Here is a 17673-nt window from a genome sequence, read left to right on the forward strand (position 1 = left end):
GGTTCAGAAGGACAGCCAGCCATGCCGGAGTGTGGACGTAAATCAGCATGAACCAGCATGGATACTACTGGAATGAGATCTTATAAGACTACACTTACAGTCACTTATACCAGTTAGAAGATTTCACATCTCCACTTGCTGCAAGAAGGAGTGGAGGCAGAGATGCAACTGCATCCATAGGCGTGTAGTTACAATTTTTCCAAGTCCATTGATGGGGCAAACCCAGGACTGGCTCAGCTTGCCCTTATGACATGGAACGTTTTGCTAAATCAAAATATGGATACAAGTTGTCTCTTGGAAGCACAGCATTACACAGCTTGGTCAATTCACACCCTGTGCATTAAGGACATCACCTTACTGAGTACGTGACTGCAAGTCCCAGTAATATATTTCTTGCACTGTTAGAATTCCATTGCAAAAAGCTGTGAACTGTGTAATGAGGATAAAACCAGCATGTGATGTCAAGGACAGGAGGAAAACAGAAATGTGAAGCCTGGTGAGCAATTTACAGGCAGAAAGTACCTGAATGTAATCCGCTTTGAAGTGCCGAAAAGCGGAATCTAAAAAAAAATAAATTAAAACAAAATTTTAGGGTTTTACATAGTTGATTTTTGTGATTACACATTTTTATGCAGGTATCAGATGAAAAGATCCAAATATTCCCCTGTAAATAGCCCACAAGCTGGGGCTACAGTCCTCCATATTAAGGGCAGTCTTTCCTTCCTTTTCTGAAGGTCTAGAGGTGATATTTATATAGTTTACAAAAAGTAGCTTGACTCACATTTTTTGTATTTTCAGAATAAAATGTTTCGAACATTTTTATGTTTCCAGGAGATGAAAATGTACAAATATTCTCATTTGTTATATCACGGTGACAAAGCCCAACCCTACAGGAGTCCATGCATGCAGCACGTATGGATTGCTGTAGGTGCACATATATGGTATATATAATACAAGTAAGTAGTCACAAAGCAAATCAGTTTTGATTTTTTTTTTACAGCATGCTTTGTTGTTCTATCTGAAGACACAGTACTGTAGTTTTAACCAATCACAGATTTGTTTATTGTGGGCTGCCCTTAGGGGTCCTGATCATTCTTGAAGCTTCTCTAAGTTTACAAATATACAAAAACAAAATGCCCGTCTTCCCCCTCCTCCCCCAAAAAAATACATAAATAAAACAGCTACTAGATTTCATATCCTTTTCCTTCACAATGCTGTATATATGTTTTCATTTTGTTTTTTTGTCCTTTTTAACAGTTTTTGCAATTTTAATAAAGTACAATATATTACAACCAAAAATACAAAAAGAAAAATATTACTGAAGTAATAAGTGTTAGTAATGTGACCTGCACCCCTCTCCCTCCCCCATCTCTGGCCAGACCAGGGGCTGGAGAAGTGTGTCAAAAAAACTTTTGTTTTATTTCAAAGCTAACCAATAGGAAGCAAAAATGACAAGCATGTAGCATCAGATGAAGCTGCTCAATCCTGTGCTCCGTATTAGCAAGAACAGCCGGCTTCACTGGCTGGGGGCTCCTGGGGTTTGTCCAACTTGATGTCAATCACTGATGAGAAGAAAATGGAGTTAAGGAAAATGAAGTCATAATAAATGGGAGAACTATGAAAAAAATCAATCACAAAGCAAAATCCCTTTTTTTATTTTTTTTTACTGTAAATACAAGGCTGCCACGTAACACTGAGCCAGGCATAGTTTTACAGCTCCTATCTGTAAGCATTCTGGAAGGTGCCGGCCTCTTTTTGGCAGCTACCATATTCTCCGGCGTACAAGTGAATTGATTTCAGTGATTGCGACTTATATACTGTCACAATCTCTCTCGGCCTGTGCTGTTAACCTCGCTATATAACAGGTGCGTTTTATACTAAAGTGCGACTTCTCTATTTTTTCGTCAAAATAGCAATTTATAGGGGGTGTGACTTATACACCAGAAAATATGGTATAAGTAGGACGACTACAACTCCTGAATCCTTAACGATGTGAGTTAAAAGCCAAGTCTGGCTCAGTATGCCCGGTGCTGTGCTGTTAATTTGCAGCTCTAGTAAATGCTATGGAACATAATAGCACATCTAGCACTAGCACGCTGCAAACTTATTATGAGTTTCATGACACTGTGCTAGACTGTATCACCTTAGTTAGTTTTGAACTTTTTTGCACCCAGGGAAAATAAAAACCCTCAGAATGCAAAAGAGATGACATATTTTTCAAGCAATAAAAGGGATCAAAGAAAAAATAGTCAGAGAGCAACCAAAGCAAAAAGTTATCTAATGAGAATATAAGTGGATCCATCAAAAAGCAATTTGCATTCCAAGTCAAATCAAACCATATAGATCAAGAGACAATTGACAAGAAAGAGTTAGATTCAGTAGATTGAACTACTAGGGCTAACATGCTGCTCTGTATGCATACTTCCTTCCTGTTTCTGTATGAGTTGAGGTGCTGGCTATTTACCAGGCTGCTTTACCTCATTAATACAATTTGTGCTGTTTTACTGCTTCTGCAAAGAGGAAACCACCCTAGCTTATTTGTTTTTACTTAGAAGGCATTCTTTTATCTAAACAAATTCTGCTGCTTCCAGGCAATAGAAAAGAAAGCAAAGAGAAAGCCAGAATAGATAAAGATACCCTACAGCCTAAACAAAGTGGGATAAGCTCCCAAACAAGAAAAAAAAAAAAGCACAAACAGTAAGAAAAGCCAAATAAGCAAGTTGCAGACATTGGGCTTAATTTACTATGGCTTTTCTCCTGTCTCTATGGGGAAAATGCTTATTATATGAGACCCATAATTTGCTGAACAGCAGCCTGCATAGAAAAGAAAGTGAAAGTAGCTAAAAAGTGTCTAATAATACTACAAATCAAACAGATGTGCTGAATTCCAGCAATTATCCAACCGGGAGATTTAAGATGATGATTTTTTTTTAAAAACATGATTTTGGACAATTATAGAATCTGATCCACCTAATATAATAGGTACATAGGAAGAAAATGATCAGGATGCCATGAACATAATTGTCCAGATATTAAGCATTTCACAAACATGTTTTGTTATTAACCAGATATGGCAAAAGGCAACTGGCAATGTTTGGAACAGGCAGAGAATGTATTCTTGAAAAAACAAAACAAAACAGTTTTATACCCCTTGTTACATGTAAACCGATCTGATATGAATTTCTTTTCATGAAGGTCGGTATAGAAAAGTGTTAAATAAATTAAAAAAAACAGTGAAATGTGAAATAAATACTGTCAAGTGAGCAGGGTAACAAGTCTTCTACTACATACATTCAGTGTGTGGCATTACTCTGAATCCTAGGAGATCCAATCGAGGAGGCAAAAGTTGCATCACTAACATAGAGCATACTATAAAGAGGCCAAACGTTTTAATGTATGCCATATGTGTGAGCTGAAGTCACAAAAGTTCCATCATACACATCTACAAGCACAACAATGCCAGAAAAGAGGGTTCTTGAGAGTCTGAAACAACATATAGTCCATAAAGGGTTTGATGGAGTAGCAACGCTTAGCAACAGGTTTGATTGGCTTCTGCTATCCTTCTACAAATTGAGTTTTATTATATATATGTGCCCTGAAAACCAAAATGACTGAAACATGGCCAAGGAAAAAGCCAAATGTTCACTTCCAATAATGTGGGCTGAAGTAATCTGGCAGAGAAGTTACAGCTGAAAATCCAGCCCTTGCCAAAGAACACATGTCCAATCGGGAATGCCCTGGAAACGTAGGGATACTGGTGGATATGATAGATGCCAGGAAAGAAGTGATGAACAAAATTAGCACTTGAAGATACAATAGCCTACACCAGGGGTCAGGAACCTTTTTGGCTGAGAGAGCCATAAACGCCACATATTTTAAAATGTAATTCCATGAGAGCCATACAATATGTTTAAAACTAAATACAAGTAAATGTGTGCATTTTATGTAAGATCACACTTTTAAAGTACAATAAGTCTCTGAAAATATTACACCAGGCCTTAAGACACCAATACATCTCCTATTAGGAAAACGGACCAAGTCAGGCTGCTATAGAGTCCTACACAGAAACTACACGCCAGCAGAAAACCTCACCTGAATCACGTGCTGTCCCTCACCTAACATAGAATAAAGAGACCAAAACGCATAACAAGAAGCATGCAGAAAAAAATGAATTGGAAACTGCAACAAGCCAGAGTCTCTGTATGCAGTGTAACAAAGGAAAAAAGAAACATCACCCATCCTTATAAAACAAATCAAGAAATATAAAATCATCAGCAGTAAAACTGTACTAACAAAAAGAACATATTTCGAAACAGCTAATGAGTGGAATATCCAATAATTAAAAACACATATAAAACATTTCCAGATACCAACAAAATATTTCAAAATAGCAGACACAAAGACCCAGTAATGAAAAATAATAAGGATACAAAACCTTTTTTGCTCTGCATACCTGGGAACGTTTGATATCCAGGTGTCCTGAGATTGTTCTGAATTAGCAGGAGGAGGGGTGGTTTGCTTGGAACTTTCTCCTCTCTCAGTCACATACCAGCGCTCTCTCTCACACTGGCTCTCAATGACACACCTATACACACATGCTCTCAGTACTCACATATACACATGTTTTTTCTCACTCACTTATATAGGCTCTTAATTACACATTTACACACATGCTGTCTAACTTTTCACGCTTACACACACACACAGGCTTTCAATCACATAAATACATGCTGTCTTTTTCTCTCACACACAGACTCTCATTCACATGCTTACAAACATGTCCTCTCTTTCTCTCATTTACACACAGGCTCTCAATCACATACTCACATGCTCCCTCACCTAAATCAGCTCTCAATCACCCACATGGTCTCTCTCTCTCATTTAAACACAGGCTCTCAATCACATACTCACATGCTCCATCACCTAAACCAGCTCTCAATCACACACAGACAAACATGATCTCTCTCTTACTTATACACACAGGCTCTTAATCATACATACACATGATTTCTCTCACACACAAAGGATCTCAATCATACACACATACTCTTTCACACAAACAGGTTTTCAATCACAAACTTACACATACAGGTTCCCAATGGTAAACTTACATTCATGCTCTCTCTCTCTCTCTCACAGGCAGGCTCTCAATCACAGACATACTCTCTTTCACATGTACAGGCTCTCAATCATTCACATACATGCAATCTCTCACTCACTCACACAGGCCCCCCCCCCCTGCGGCCCGGAAGAGGAAGTGGAGAGTATCGGGTGCCTGCGCGGCAAGAAGAGGCCACGCTAGTGCGCTCGGCATCGGCCCGAAGAAAAGAAGACTGCAGCGCGGCTCGGAGGAAAATGAAGAGGTTCAACCGCGGCCGATGGGACTCCGCCTCCGCGAGGGCTGAAAATGAAGAGGTTAGCGTTGGGAGGAGGCTGCTGCTGCTGCTCGCTCATTCACTCTCTCTCTCCCCCACCCCGGGAACTCGCGGCAGCAGCAGCCTCCTCCCAACGCTAACCTCTTCATTTTCAGCCCTCGCGGAGGCGGAGTCCCATCGGCCGCGGTTGAACCTCTTCATTTTCCTCCGAGCCGCGCTGCAGTCTTCTTTTCTTCGGGCCGATGCCGAGCGCACTAGGGTGGCCTCTTCTTGCCGCGCAGGCACCCGATACTCTCCACTTCCTCTTCCGGGCCGCGAGGGGGGGGGGTGAAGAGAGCACGCCGGTGCCGCTGACTCCAGCTGTCCTGCCGCGTTCCGCCCGGGCTGACAGCATTTTAAGCCCGGGCGGAGGAGGACCGGGGAGCAGCTGGGTCAGTGGGAAAGTGTGGCGACTGTCTGCGAGCCAGATGCAGCCCTCAAAAGAGCCATATCTGGCTCGCGAGCCATGGGTTCCCGACCCCTGGCCTACACATAAAGCTTGAGACTGTTGTGGTCAAAGCTGTACAACTAGTTTCTATGGTAGGAGAGATAACCATAACACCGGATAGCCTACAAGAGAGGGTTGAGGAAATGGACACTCACCTGAGGGTAGCAAAAAATGTATCCAATAAACTGATTTATTTATATTGTTTTGAATACCAATATTCTGATAACAATCATAACTGTTTATAGCATCAATGTAAAATCAAACAAGAAACATAAAAAAGAATAAAAATCATATACAAATAAAATATATCTTGATTTAAAAATAAAATAGAAGTACAAATAATCTAATAAAATGATGGAAAAACAGAAAAATTTTGAAAACTGCTTCTGGCAGAACAATCTGAATCACAAGAATACCTGAGGGAACAGAGGACAATGATAAGAACATAAGAACATAAGAAATTGCCATGCTGGGTCAGACCAAGGGTCCATCAAGCTCAGCATCCTGTTTCCAATAGAGGCCAAACCAGGCCACAAGAACCTGGCAATTACCCAAACACTAAGAAGATCCCAAGCTACTGATGCAATTAATAGCAGTGGCTATTCCCTAAGTAAACTTGATTAATAGCCGTTAATGGACTTTTCCTCCAAGAACTTATCCAAACCTTTTTTGAACCCAGCTACACTAACTGCACTAACAACATCCTATGGCAACAAATTCCAGAGCTTTATTGTATGTTGAGTGAAAAAGAATTTTCTCCAATTAGTCTTAAATGTGCTACTTGCTAACTTCATGAAATGCCCCCTAGTCCTTCTATTATTCGAAAGTGTAAATAACAGATTCACATCTACTCGTTCAAGTCCTCTCATGATCTTAAAGACCTCTATCATATCCCCCCTCAGCCGTCTCTTCTCCAAGCTGAACAGCCCTAACCTCTTCAGCCTTTCCTCATAGGGGAGCTGTTCCATCCCCTTTATCATTTTGGTTGCCCTTCTCTGTACCTTTTCCATCGCAACTATATTTTTTTTGAGATGCGGCGACCAGAATTGTACACAGTATTCAAGGTGTAGTCTCACCATGGAGCGATACATTTTCTGTTTTATTAACCATTCCCTTCCTAATAATTCCTAACATTCTGTTTGCTTTTTTGACTGCTGCAGCTCACTGAGCCGACGATTTTAAAGTATTATCCACTATGATGCCTAGATCTTATTCCTGGGTGGTAGCTCCTAATATGGAACCTAACATCGTGTAACTACAGCAAGGGTTATTTCTCCCTATATGCAACACCTTGCACTTGTCCACATTAAATTTCATCTGCCATTTGGATGTCTAATCTTCCAGTCTTGCAAGGTCCTCCTGTAATGTATCACAATCTGCTTGTGATTTAACTACTCTGAATAATTTTGTATCGTCCACAAATTTGATAACCTCACTCATCGTATTCCTTTCCAGATCATTTATATATATATTGAAAAGCACCGGTCCAAGTACAGATCCCTGAGGCACTCCACTGTTTATCCTTTTCCACTGAGAAAATTGACCATTTAATTCTACTCTCTGTTTCCTGTCTTTTAACCAGTTTGTAATCCACGAAAGGACATTGCCTCCTATCCCATGACTTTTTAGTTTTCTTAGAAGCCTCTCATGAGGGACTTTGTCAAACGCCTTCTGAAAATCCAAATACACTACATCTACCGGTTCACCTTTATCCACATATTTATTATCCCCATCAAAAAAATGAAGCAGATTTGTTAGGCAAGACTTCCCTTGGGTAAATCCATGTTGACTGTGTTCCATTAAACCATGTCTTTCTATATGCTCTACGATTTTGATCTTGAGAATATTTTCCACTATTTTTCATGGAGTTTTTTCATCTCAGCTGCCACAACTACTGGATATACCAGCCCCTAATGGAAAATTAAAAGTGAATAGGATGCACAAGCCTTGGATACACAGCCTACTAATAATGAAAGGGCAAGGGCTGTGATAGTGAAGCTGCATAACCATGTGGATAAAACCAGAGTGATCAAAGCAACCAGAAGGAAGCAAGAGCGGACTTACTGAGAGAATCAAATATAAATATATTTCAAGATTTATCCACTGATCTGCAGAAAATATGTCAGAGCTTCTCTGAGGTAAACAGCACAGACAGTATTATACAGTATGCACTTCTGTATCCAGCAAGAGAGTCTCGCATGCTGATAAAATTTAAATTTTTTATGCGGTTACAGATATGGAAAGCAAGTTTGCTTACCGTAAATGTTTTCTGTAGACAGTGGGATTAATTTGCCTTTACGCGTGGGGTGACATCATCTGACAGCACTGAATGGACCTCTCTTAGCTAGTAGAGCTTTTGCACTACTAAGCATGTGCGGGGATTCCCACCTGAGCGTTGCCTAGTGAGCCATCTCAGTTGATATTAAAGCTAAATTTAGCAAGACAGTCGATGCTCCAAGGAGGCAAGCAGGTATTTAGTATGGCTAATTCATCTTGCTATGTATGGAAAACACTGTTTATGGTAAGCAAGCTTGCTTTTTCTGTTGATAAGCAGCTGAGGAGACCAATGAAGAGAAGCAGAAGCAGTTAGGCATTATGCTATGCAGTGTCCCAAGAAATTGGGACTCCTGAACCTAGGGTTGGTTGGTTGGAGAGGCCCCCCCCCCCCCCCCGGGTCACTCCCCTTCTTCTCCACAACTGCTAGTTCAGTTTGCCTCAGCTCCAAAAAGGCAGAAGTTATGATGAAAGCTTTCTTGGATTCTGGGTCTGTAGGCTATTTTATTGAAGAAGCCTGTGGTTCCATTGGCACCTCCTATGAGGATATCATCCATATATAGGGAAACTCTCCCAAGTCATCTGACAACGGCAATGGCCTTCTGTCCTCACAAATAGGAGTATATTACTTTTTTTGTCCTCCCTAGGGCAGTAAAACCAATTATTTTGGGATTACTCTGGCTTATGAAACATAACCCTGTCACTGAAAGGCAGACACTCAAGATCTCCCATTAGGGACCATAGTGTCAACAGGAATGCCTACCTCCAGCTGTGCCACCACTAAACATGGCTCGGACACCCATCCCAGTGCCTCAAGAATGCCCACCAGATACACTGCCTTCACTGATGTTATCAATAAAAACCATGGCAAGACCATACCGCCTTATAGGTCAAATGTTTGCGCCACTGACCTCTTACCGGGAAAGGAAGATGACCCGCTTAGGCTGTGTATGAATTTCTGGGGCCTTACCGCTATCACACATAAGAACCGGTAATCCTGGCCAGTCCCCAACAAACCAGGTCTTACTTAGCCACGGATTTTATTATGAATCTTCCATACTCTAACAGCTGTACTATTGCTTGATTTGTAGTAGACTGGTTCTAAAAAATGGTCCACTTTGTGCCCCTCTCTGGACTTCCCTCTGCTACAGAATTGGCTTGCATGCGAAGTACAAAAGACAGGTTGACAAAAAGCACAGTCCTGCACCATGCTTTCAACTTGTAGATGAGGTTTGGTTGAGTACCCGCAACCTACGGTTGAAACTACCATCTATGAAATTCGCACACAGGTTCATTGGACCCTTTTCCATACTACAACAAGTAGGATCTGTGTCTTGCCAACTTAAGCTACCTCCCAAGATCAAGGTTCATACATGCATCTTTACTCAAGCTGTCACTTCAGTTTTGGCCATCCCTTCCATCCCAGAATCTACCAAAATGGCTACTGAAGAAAACACAGAATATGAAGTGGAAGACATCTTGAATTCTAAGTGCATATGAGGCAAGTTGTACTACCTCATTTCATGTGAGGATTTGGTCCTAAGGAAAATACCTGGCAGCCTGCTTCTAATGTCCATGCTCCTCAGTTAACCAGAAGGTTCCATAGCTTCTTTCCCCATAACCCAAACCAAGGGGGAGGGGGCTTTGAAGGGGGAATACTGTACTGCCCCTCACCTCTAATCTGAAGCACCTCCAGAATCATGCCATATCTCAAGAACATGGCTGTACTTCCTGTAGCTCTGGATTCTTTTTATAGGTCCTCCAGCCAGGACTTCCTGTGGTGTTATCACATCCTGCATGAATATATAAGGAAGCTCCTTGCACCTAGTCAGTACCTCAGCAACAAGTCCTCCCCTGTTCTGCAGTGCGTATTGTTATTCCATTGCTCCTGATCCTGTTTGTTTCCTGTTCCTGATCATGCGTGTGTCTCCTGTGTTCCTACTTCCATCTGTGTCCTCTACTCTTGCCCTTGCCCCTGCTCTCGCTTGCCTTTTCTCCTTGACCCTTGCTTCCTCTCGGACTGACCTCTCATGCTTGCATTTGGCCTATCTGACTCTGCCTGAATGCTGCCTACCTCAACCCCTGATTCTGCCTGCACACCGCCTGTCCCGACCAGTCATTGATAGCATGTTCCCCATGTCCCCTACTGGGCCTGGGTTTCACCTTTACCAACCGTTTCCCGCAGGCTGAGCTCTTGGGTTCGAGGAGCCAGCAGGACTTAGGTGAGTTCCCAATGAATGAAGTCTGGGAACAGGCAGGGCAGGCATCGTGCGGGCAAAAATCATGATCGCTGGGAAGCGAATCAGTATTACTTTTGCAAATGAAAGCTTTGAATTATATTCAAGTTATTTTTATTCTTCAAAATATGGTATCTTGGTACCCTACTATTTGCTCAGAATCAGCTGATTTCAAAGAATAGTGGTTAAACTTATGAATATCACAGCATTATAGGTGCAGTGCCCTGATGAGATGTGTTAAGCATGGTTAGGTTGAGTGGCTAATCAATCATCCTACTTAGCCTGAATCATAATTAAAGCAACATTACAATCAAACATGCATATACACAATTTAGCCAATAGGGAGAATAAACTGGACAGGCAGATAGTCTGAGGGATATACAGGGGGTAGAAATGTTACTCTGAGCAAGCATGCTAAACATGGAACGTTATTTTCAGAAAGACAATGGCCTCTGGTTGATATCTCAACGTGTTATTGTTTCAGGTTTAACAGAGCAGACCGGTTAAACTGATGTCCTTTATTCACCATCTTCTACTGTGCCACTATGACCAAGAAATGTCCATTTTGAAGAACAGCATAGCTATTACTGGATACATTTTCCAATTTCTTAAATTAAAATAATGCTCCCACCATGTCTACATTCTGTTATCACTAGAACGCTACTGTCAGGGGGATAATGACACTAGTAGTGAGCACACTGACAATGCTGAAGCCTTGTAGCACGTTAGTATGCAATGAATCAACCTGTCAGGCAGTGGCACATTTAATAAAATTCTGCTTTCCAGCAGCTGGACATCCAGCATTGCCTCTCTGACTGCTTTTCCTGTTTATAATGCAGCATGTATAAGAAAACATCTAGTCTCTGATCAATGTGTAGAGTTTACAGCACGTTTATTAGTCAAGCACCATGTTAAAGGAAAACAGTACAAAGCACCTTTTTATGTGCACATTAATCCCAGCCAATTTCACTGCTCGGTATTTCTGTATTCTCACCATAGTTCATTGTGGCTGCTTCATTCTGACAATTCCCTCTGAGCAGCAATACAAATGTGAACACATGGGCATGCACACATGAATGCAGAAATAGACCCTTACTGTACAAACATATGGATGAAGAAATTGAGATGTGCATAGAGACATACACACAAACATTTCCAAATACCCATGAATAAACAAATACCTACACACACATACAGGAATACAGACAAATACACACCTTAAAACATACATGCCCATATACATGCTTTACCTATAAACACATACTTATGGTCAAATGCTGTACTTATATCCACATATGTGCAAATGCATCACTTCTATGTACAAACACATACCACTAATTCTGCAAACCCAGATCCCAAGCTTCTGCTGGGCCTGACGCAGTGCTGCACAGTAGTGTGCCAACATCTGCAATATATTAGGATAGAGAGGAGGGGGGGAACGAGTTTACTGACCTTTTCCAGTGCCAAAATTATGCTGAAACTGCTCTCATAAATTGTGCTTATCAGGCAGAAGCCTCCTGCATGGGGGGAATATTAAGCTAACATTTTCTTTAGTTGCTACTAGTGCTATCTGCTTTGTGTCACTTCTGTAATATTTTTCTGAAGGAAACAGAGGAGATAAAAAGAGAGGGACATAAAGAGGGAACAAGATGATGAAAAAGCAATAGAAATCAAACAGAAACAGAGAGTAAAAGAAGATTGGAGACTGTATGAGAATATAAGTTGCCATACTGGGTCAGTCCGAAGGTCCATCAAGCCCACGAGCATCCTGTTTCCAACAGAGGCCAATCCAGGCTACAAGTACCTGGCAAGTACCCAAACACTAAGTAGATTCCGTGCTATTGATGCCGGTAATAGCAGTGGTTATTCTCTAAGTCAACTTGACTAATAGCAGTTTATGGACTTCTCCTCCAGGAATTTGTCCAAACCTTTTCTAAACCCAGATAAGCTAACTGCTTTAACTGAATCTTCCGGCAACAAATTCGAGTTATACGTTGAGTGAAAAAGAATTTTCTTTGAATTATTTATTTTAAATGTGCTACTTGCTAACTTCATGGCATGCCCCTTAGTCCTTGTATTATCTGATAGAGTAAACAACCGATTTACATTCCTCTTGATTTACAACCATTCTAGACCTCTCATGATTTTATAGACCTCCATCATAACCCCCCCCCCCTCAGCCATCTCTTCTTGTTTTATTTATCATTACCATCCTAATAATTCCTAACATTGTTTGCTTTTTTGACTGCCACAGCACTCTGAGCTGACGATGTCAATGTATTATCCACTATGACACCTAGATCTTTTTCCTAGGTGGTAACGCCTTACATGAAACGTAACATCATATAAATACAGAATGGGTTATTTTATTACCCTGTACTTGTCCACATTAAATTTCAGCTGCCATTTGTGCACCCAATCTTCCAGTCTCACAAGGTCCTCCTGCAATTTATTACTATCTGCTTGTGATTTAACAACTCTAATTGTCATCTGCAAATCATATCACCTCAGTCATTGCTCCCCTATTAAAAGCACTGGTTCAAGTACAGATCCTGGAGGCACGCCACTATTTTATATCTCTCTACTGAGAAAACTGACCATTTAATCCTACTCTGTTTCTTGTCTTTTAATCAGTTTGCAATTCACAAAAGCATACTACCTCCCTATACTAATGTGTTTTAAATTTTCTTAGAAGGCAGGAATTCATTAAACATCTTCTGAAAATCTAAATACACCACATCTACTAGCTTCACCTTTATCCAAGTTTATTAACCCCTTTAACAAAATGTAGCAGATTTATGAGTCAAAACTGCCCTTGCGTAAATCCATCCTGGCTGTGTCCCATTCAGCCATGTCTGTCTATATGCTCTCTGATTCTGTTTTTTTTGTTGTTGTTGTTTGTTTTTTTAAGAATAGTTTCCATGATTTTTCCGCACTGAAGTCCTGGCTGGACTTTAGCAAATCACTCCAGAGCCCTTTTTAAATATTGTGGTTTCACTGGCCACCTTCCAGTTTCAGATATAATGGATGATTTTAATAATGAGCTAAAAATTACTAGTAACAGATCTGAAATTCTATTTTTGAGTTCTTTCAGAACCCTGGGGTGTATACCATCTGGTCCGGTGATTTGCTACTCTTCAGTATGCCAATCTGGCCTCTAAATCTTCCAGATTCACCAGGTTTTGGTTCAGCTAATCTGAATCATCACTCCTGAAAACAGACTCTGGAATGGGTATCTCCCTAACATCTTTATTAGTAAACACCGAAGCAAAGAATTCATTTAGTCTTTCCACGATGGCCTTACCACCTCGATCATCTAATAATCCAACCGACTCCCTTGTAGGCTTCCTGCTTTGGATATATTTTAAAACATTTTTATTATGAGTTTTTGCCTCTACACCCAACTTCTTTTCAAATTCTCACTCAGCCTGTCTTATTAGTGTTTTCCATTTAACTTGCCCATGATTATGCTTTTTTCTATTTTCTTCAGAGAGATCCTTCTTCCAATTTTGAAGGAAGATTGTTGGCTAAAATAGCCTCCTTCATGTCAACTTTTAAACCAAGCAGGCAAGCATTTGGCCTTCCTTCCACTTTTCTTAAAGTGTGGAATACATCTGGACTGCGCTTCTAAGATGCTATTTTTAAACAATGTCCATGTCTGTTGTACCCTCTTAACCTTTGTAGCTGTACCATTCAATTTTATTCTATCTTCCTCATTTAATCAATGTCTCCCTTTTGAAAGTTTGGTGCTAGAGTTCTAGATTTACTTATTGTCCCCCTTCCAGTCATTAATTCAAATTGGTTCATGTTATGATCACTATTGCCAAGTAGCCCCACCACTGTAACCTCTCTCACCAAATCCTGCTTTCCACTAAGAATTAGATCTAAAATAGCTCCCTCTTGTCAGTTCCTGAACCAACCGCTCCATGAAGCAGTCATTATTCCATCCAGGAACTTTACCTCAAATCTACTCAGCAAATATTGGGAAAATTGAAATTTCCCATTATTACTGCATTGCCAAATTAGTTAGCTTCCTTTATTTCCTTTAGCATTTCATTGTCCATCTTATCATTTTGGCCAAGTGGACGATAGAAGTATGCTATCACTATAGTCTTCCCCATCATACATGGGATTTCTATCCATAAAGATTCTACTGTGCATTGAGTTTCTTGCAGGATATTTATCCTGTTGGAATCTATGCCATCCCGAACATAAAGCGCCATCCTGCCACCAAGTTGATCCACCTATCACTGTGGTATAATTTGTACACTGGTATAGCACTATTCCATTGGTTATCCTCTTTCCACCAGTCTCTGAGAAACCAATTATATTTACTTCTTCATTTAGTGCTATACATTCTAACTCTCCCATCTTACTTCTTAGACTTCTGGCATTGGCATACAAACATTTCAAAGTATGTTTTTTGTTGGTATTAACAACCTGCTTATCAGTCAACAGCAATAATTTGGAATCTTTAATTCAGGTGGTTTTTAGGCACTTATAGGCACTTTTGCTTTTATTGGAACCTCTCTGTTGAGATGTCCTAACTCTGTTTCATTAGTATCTTTCAAAGATACCTCCCTCGCAACCATGCGCTGCGACTTACTCCTTTATTCTAGCTTAAAAGTTGCTGTATCTCCTTTTTAAAGGTTAGCGCCAGCAGCCTGGTTCCACCTTGGTTAAGGTGGAGCCCATCCTTTTGGAAAAGATTCCCCCTTCCCCAAAAGGTTGGCCTGTTTCTTACAAAACTGAAACCCTCTTTCCCTGCACCATCATCTCATCCAAGCATTGAGACTCTGGAGCTCTACCTGCCTTTGAGGACCTGTGTGTGGAACAGGGAGCATGTCAGAGAATGCTACCCTGGAGGTTCTGGATTTCAGCTTTCTACCTAAGAGCCTAAATTTGGCTTCCAGAACATCCCTCCCACACCTTCGTATCTCCTTGGTGCCCACATGTACTATGACAGCCAGTTCCTCCCCAGCACTGTCTAAAATCATATCTAGGTGATGCAGGAGAGAAAACCAGGTGGTTGAGGAGCTCTGAAAGAAACCTCAAAATACAAGAATGCAAAAAGGGAATAAAATAAATAGAGAGGGGGTATGAGCTGAAAAGGAGGCCGGAAGAATGTCCATTCCTTTATGTGGATAAAGGTGAACCGGTAGATGTAGTGTATTTGGATTTTCAGAAAGCATTTGACGAAGTCCCTCATTAGAGGCTTCTAAGAAAACTAAAAAGTCATGGGATAGGAGGTGATGTTCTTTCATGGATTACAAACTGGTTAAAAGACAAGAAACAGAGAGTAGGATTAAATGGTCAATATTCTCAGTGGAAAAGGGTAAACAGTGGAGTGCCTCAGGGATCTGTACTTGGATCGGTGCTTTTATATATATATATATATATATATATATATATATATATATATATATATATATATATATATATAAATGATCTGGAAAGGAATACGAGTGAGGTTATCAAATTTGCGGATGATACAAAATTATTCAAAGTGGTTAAATCACAAACGGATTGTGATATATTACAGGAGGACCTTGCAAGACTGGAAGATTGGGCATCCAAATGGCAGAAGAAATGTAATGTGGACAAGTGCAAGGTGTTGCATATAGGGAAAAATAACCCTTGCTGTAGATACACGATGTTAGGTTCCATATTAGGAGCTACCACCCAGGAAAAAGATCTAGGTATTATAGTGGATAATACTTTAAAATCGTCAGCTCAGTGTGCTGCAGCAGTCAAAAAAGCAAACAGAATGTTAGGAATTATTAGAAAGGGAATGGTTAATGAAACGGAAAATGTCATAATGCCTCTATATTGCTCCATGGTGAGACCGCACCTTGAACTCTGTGTACAATTCTGGTCGCCGCATCTCAAAAAAGATATAGTTGCAATGGAGAAGGTACAGAGAAGGGCAACCAAAATGATAAAGGGGCTGGAACAGCTCCCCTATGAGGAAAGGCTGAAGAGGTTAGGGCTGTTCAGCTTAGAGAAGAGACGGCTGAGGGGGGATATGACAGAGGTTTTTAAGATCATGAGATGTCTTGAACGAGTAGATGTGAATCTGTTATTTACACTTTCGAATAATAGAAGAACCAGGGGGCATTCCATGAAGTTAGCAAGTAGCACATTTAAGACTAATCGGAGAAAATTATTTTTCAATCAAAGAACAATAAAGCTCTGGAATTTGTTGCCATAGGATGTGGTTAGTGCAGTTAGTGTAGCTGGGTTCAAAAAAGGTTTGGATAAGTTCTTGTAGGAGAAATCCATTAACTGCTATTAATCAAGTTTACTTAGGGAATAGCCACTGCTATTAATTGCATCAGTAGCATGGGATCTTCTTAGTGTTTGGGAAATTGCCAGGTTCTTGTGGCCTGGTTTTGGCCACTGTTGGAAACAGGATGCTGGGCTTGATGGACCCTTGGTCTGACCCAGCATGGCAATTTCTTGTGTTCTTATTTTGTTGCTTTCCACTTTCAGCCCCACAGGACTCCTCCTCCAATCCAAGCCCCACACTCCTTCATTCAGCTACAATGCTCTCCTCAGGGATCAAAACAGCAGGGTAAGAGATAGGCCAGTTAACATACCAAAGACTTATTCCCCAGTTACCTGACTGTGAGCAGCCCAAGGAGGTCCTCTCCTTTATAGACAGAGAGATCCAAGTCTAGGATATTTTGTACAAATATATGAGTGTGTCTGCTTGTGGTGATGAAAAATGTGTGCAGTGTGGTACTAAAATTAGTTCATTCCCCAAGTACAGCTTAGGACATGGACAAGGAACCTGTGTATAATTTTTATTTAGATGATGAGATGGGGGAAGAAAGTACAAAACTCTGCTACAAGCAAAGGCTCCTAGCATCTCAGCGTCTTCCCTGCCAGCTTAAGGAAAACAAGATACCAGTGTCGAAAACCCTGAAGACCAGATATATCACAAAGATGGTGCCTCCAAGTTCCAAGGCCACAGTCAAGTACATCTAAGCCAATTACAAAGCATAACAGACCAAAGGAAAAAAAAAATATGGCTGCCTTGGTTCACTGCCCAGTGTCCCCTTCACGAAATTAAAACTCTACCACAATTGATAGCTAAGGTGATGGTCCCAGCAAATAATAGTGGCCATGGACCCTGCACTATCCTGACACTCTCGGAACAGTGTGCTAAGAGAAGCTTGCTGCATCTTTGCATAACTAGAAGACATCAGTCTTCAGTGTGGTTAGGCCAGCCCTTTTAGTAGATAAAATTCTTCCTAAAATATTGCATACTGAACTGGAGCCTGGATACAGCCTCAGA

The 17673-nt window shown here is 40.7% G+C and overlaps 1 protein-coding gene across 4 annotated transcripts in view; it reads right to left on the reverse strand.

Moving 5' to 3' along the window:
• Positions 1–558: 558 nt before the first annotated feature.
• Positions 559–17673, reverse strand: part of RAB6B (RAB6B, member RAS oncogene family) — a 166470-nt gene continuing 149355 nt past the window's right edge. For all 4 annotated transcript variants that reach the window (XM_029615189.1, XM_029615190.1, XM_029615188.1 and 1 more), the window contains exon 8: positions 559–1562. In XM_029615189.1, coding sequence (XP_029471049.1) covers positions 1498–1562 — 65 coding nt within the window. In that variant the 3' untranslated portion in view covers positions 559–1497. The remainder of the gene's footprint in view (positions 1563–17673) is intronic.

This window comes from Rhinatrema bivittatum, chromosome 9, assembly GCF_901001135.1.
Source record: "Rhinatrema bivittatum chromosome 9, aRhiBiv1.1, whole genome shotgun sequence".
NCBI lineage: Eukaryota > Metazoa > Chordata > Amphibia > Gymnophiona > Rhinatrematidae > Rhinatrema > Rhinatrema bivittatum.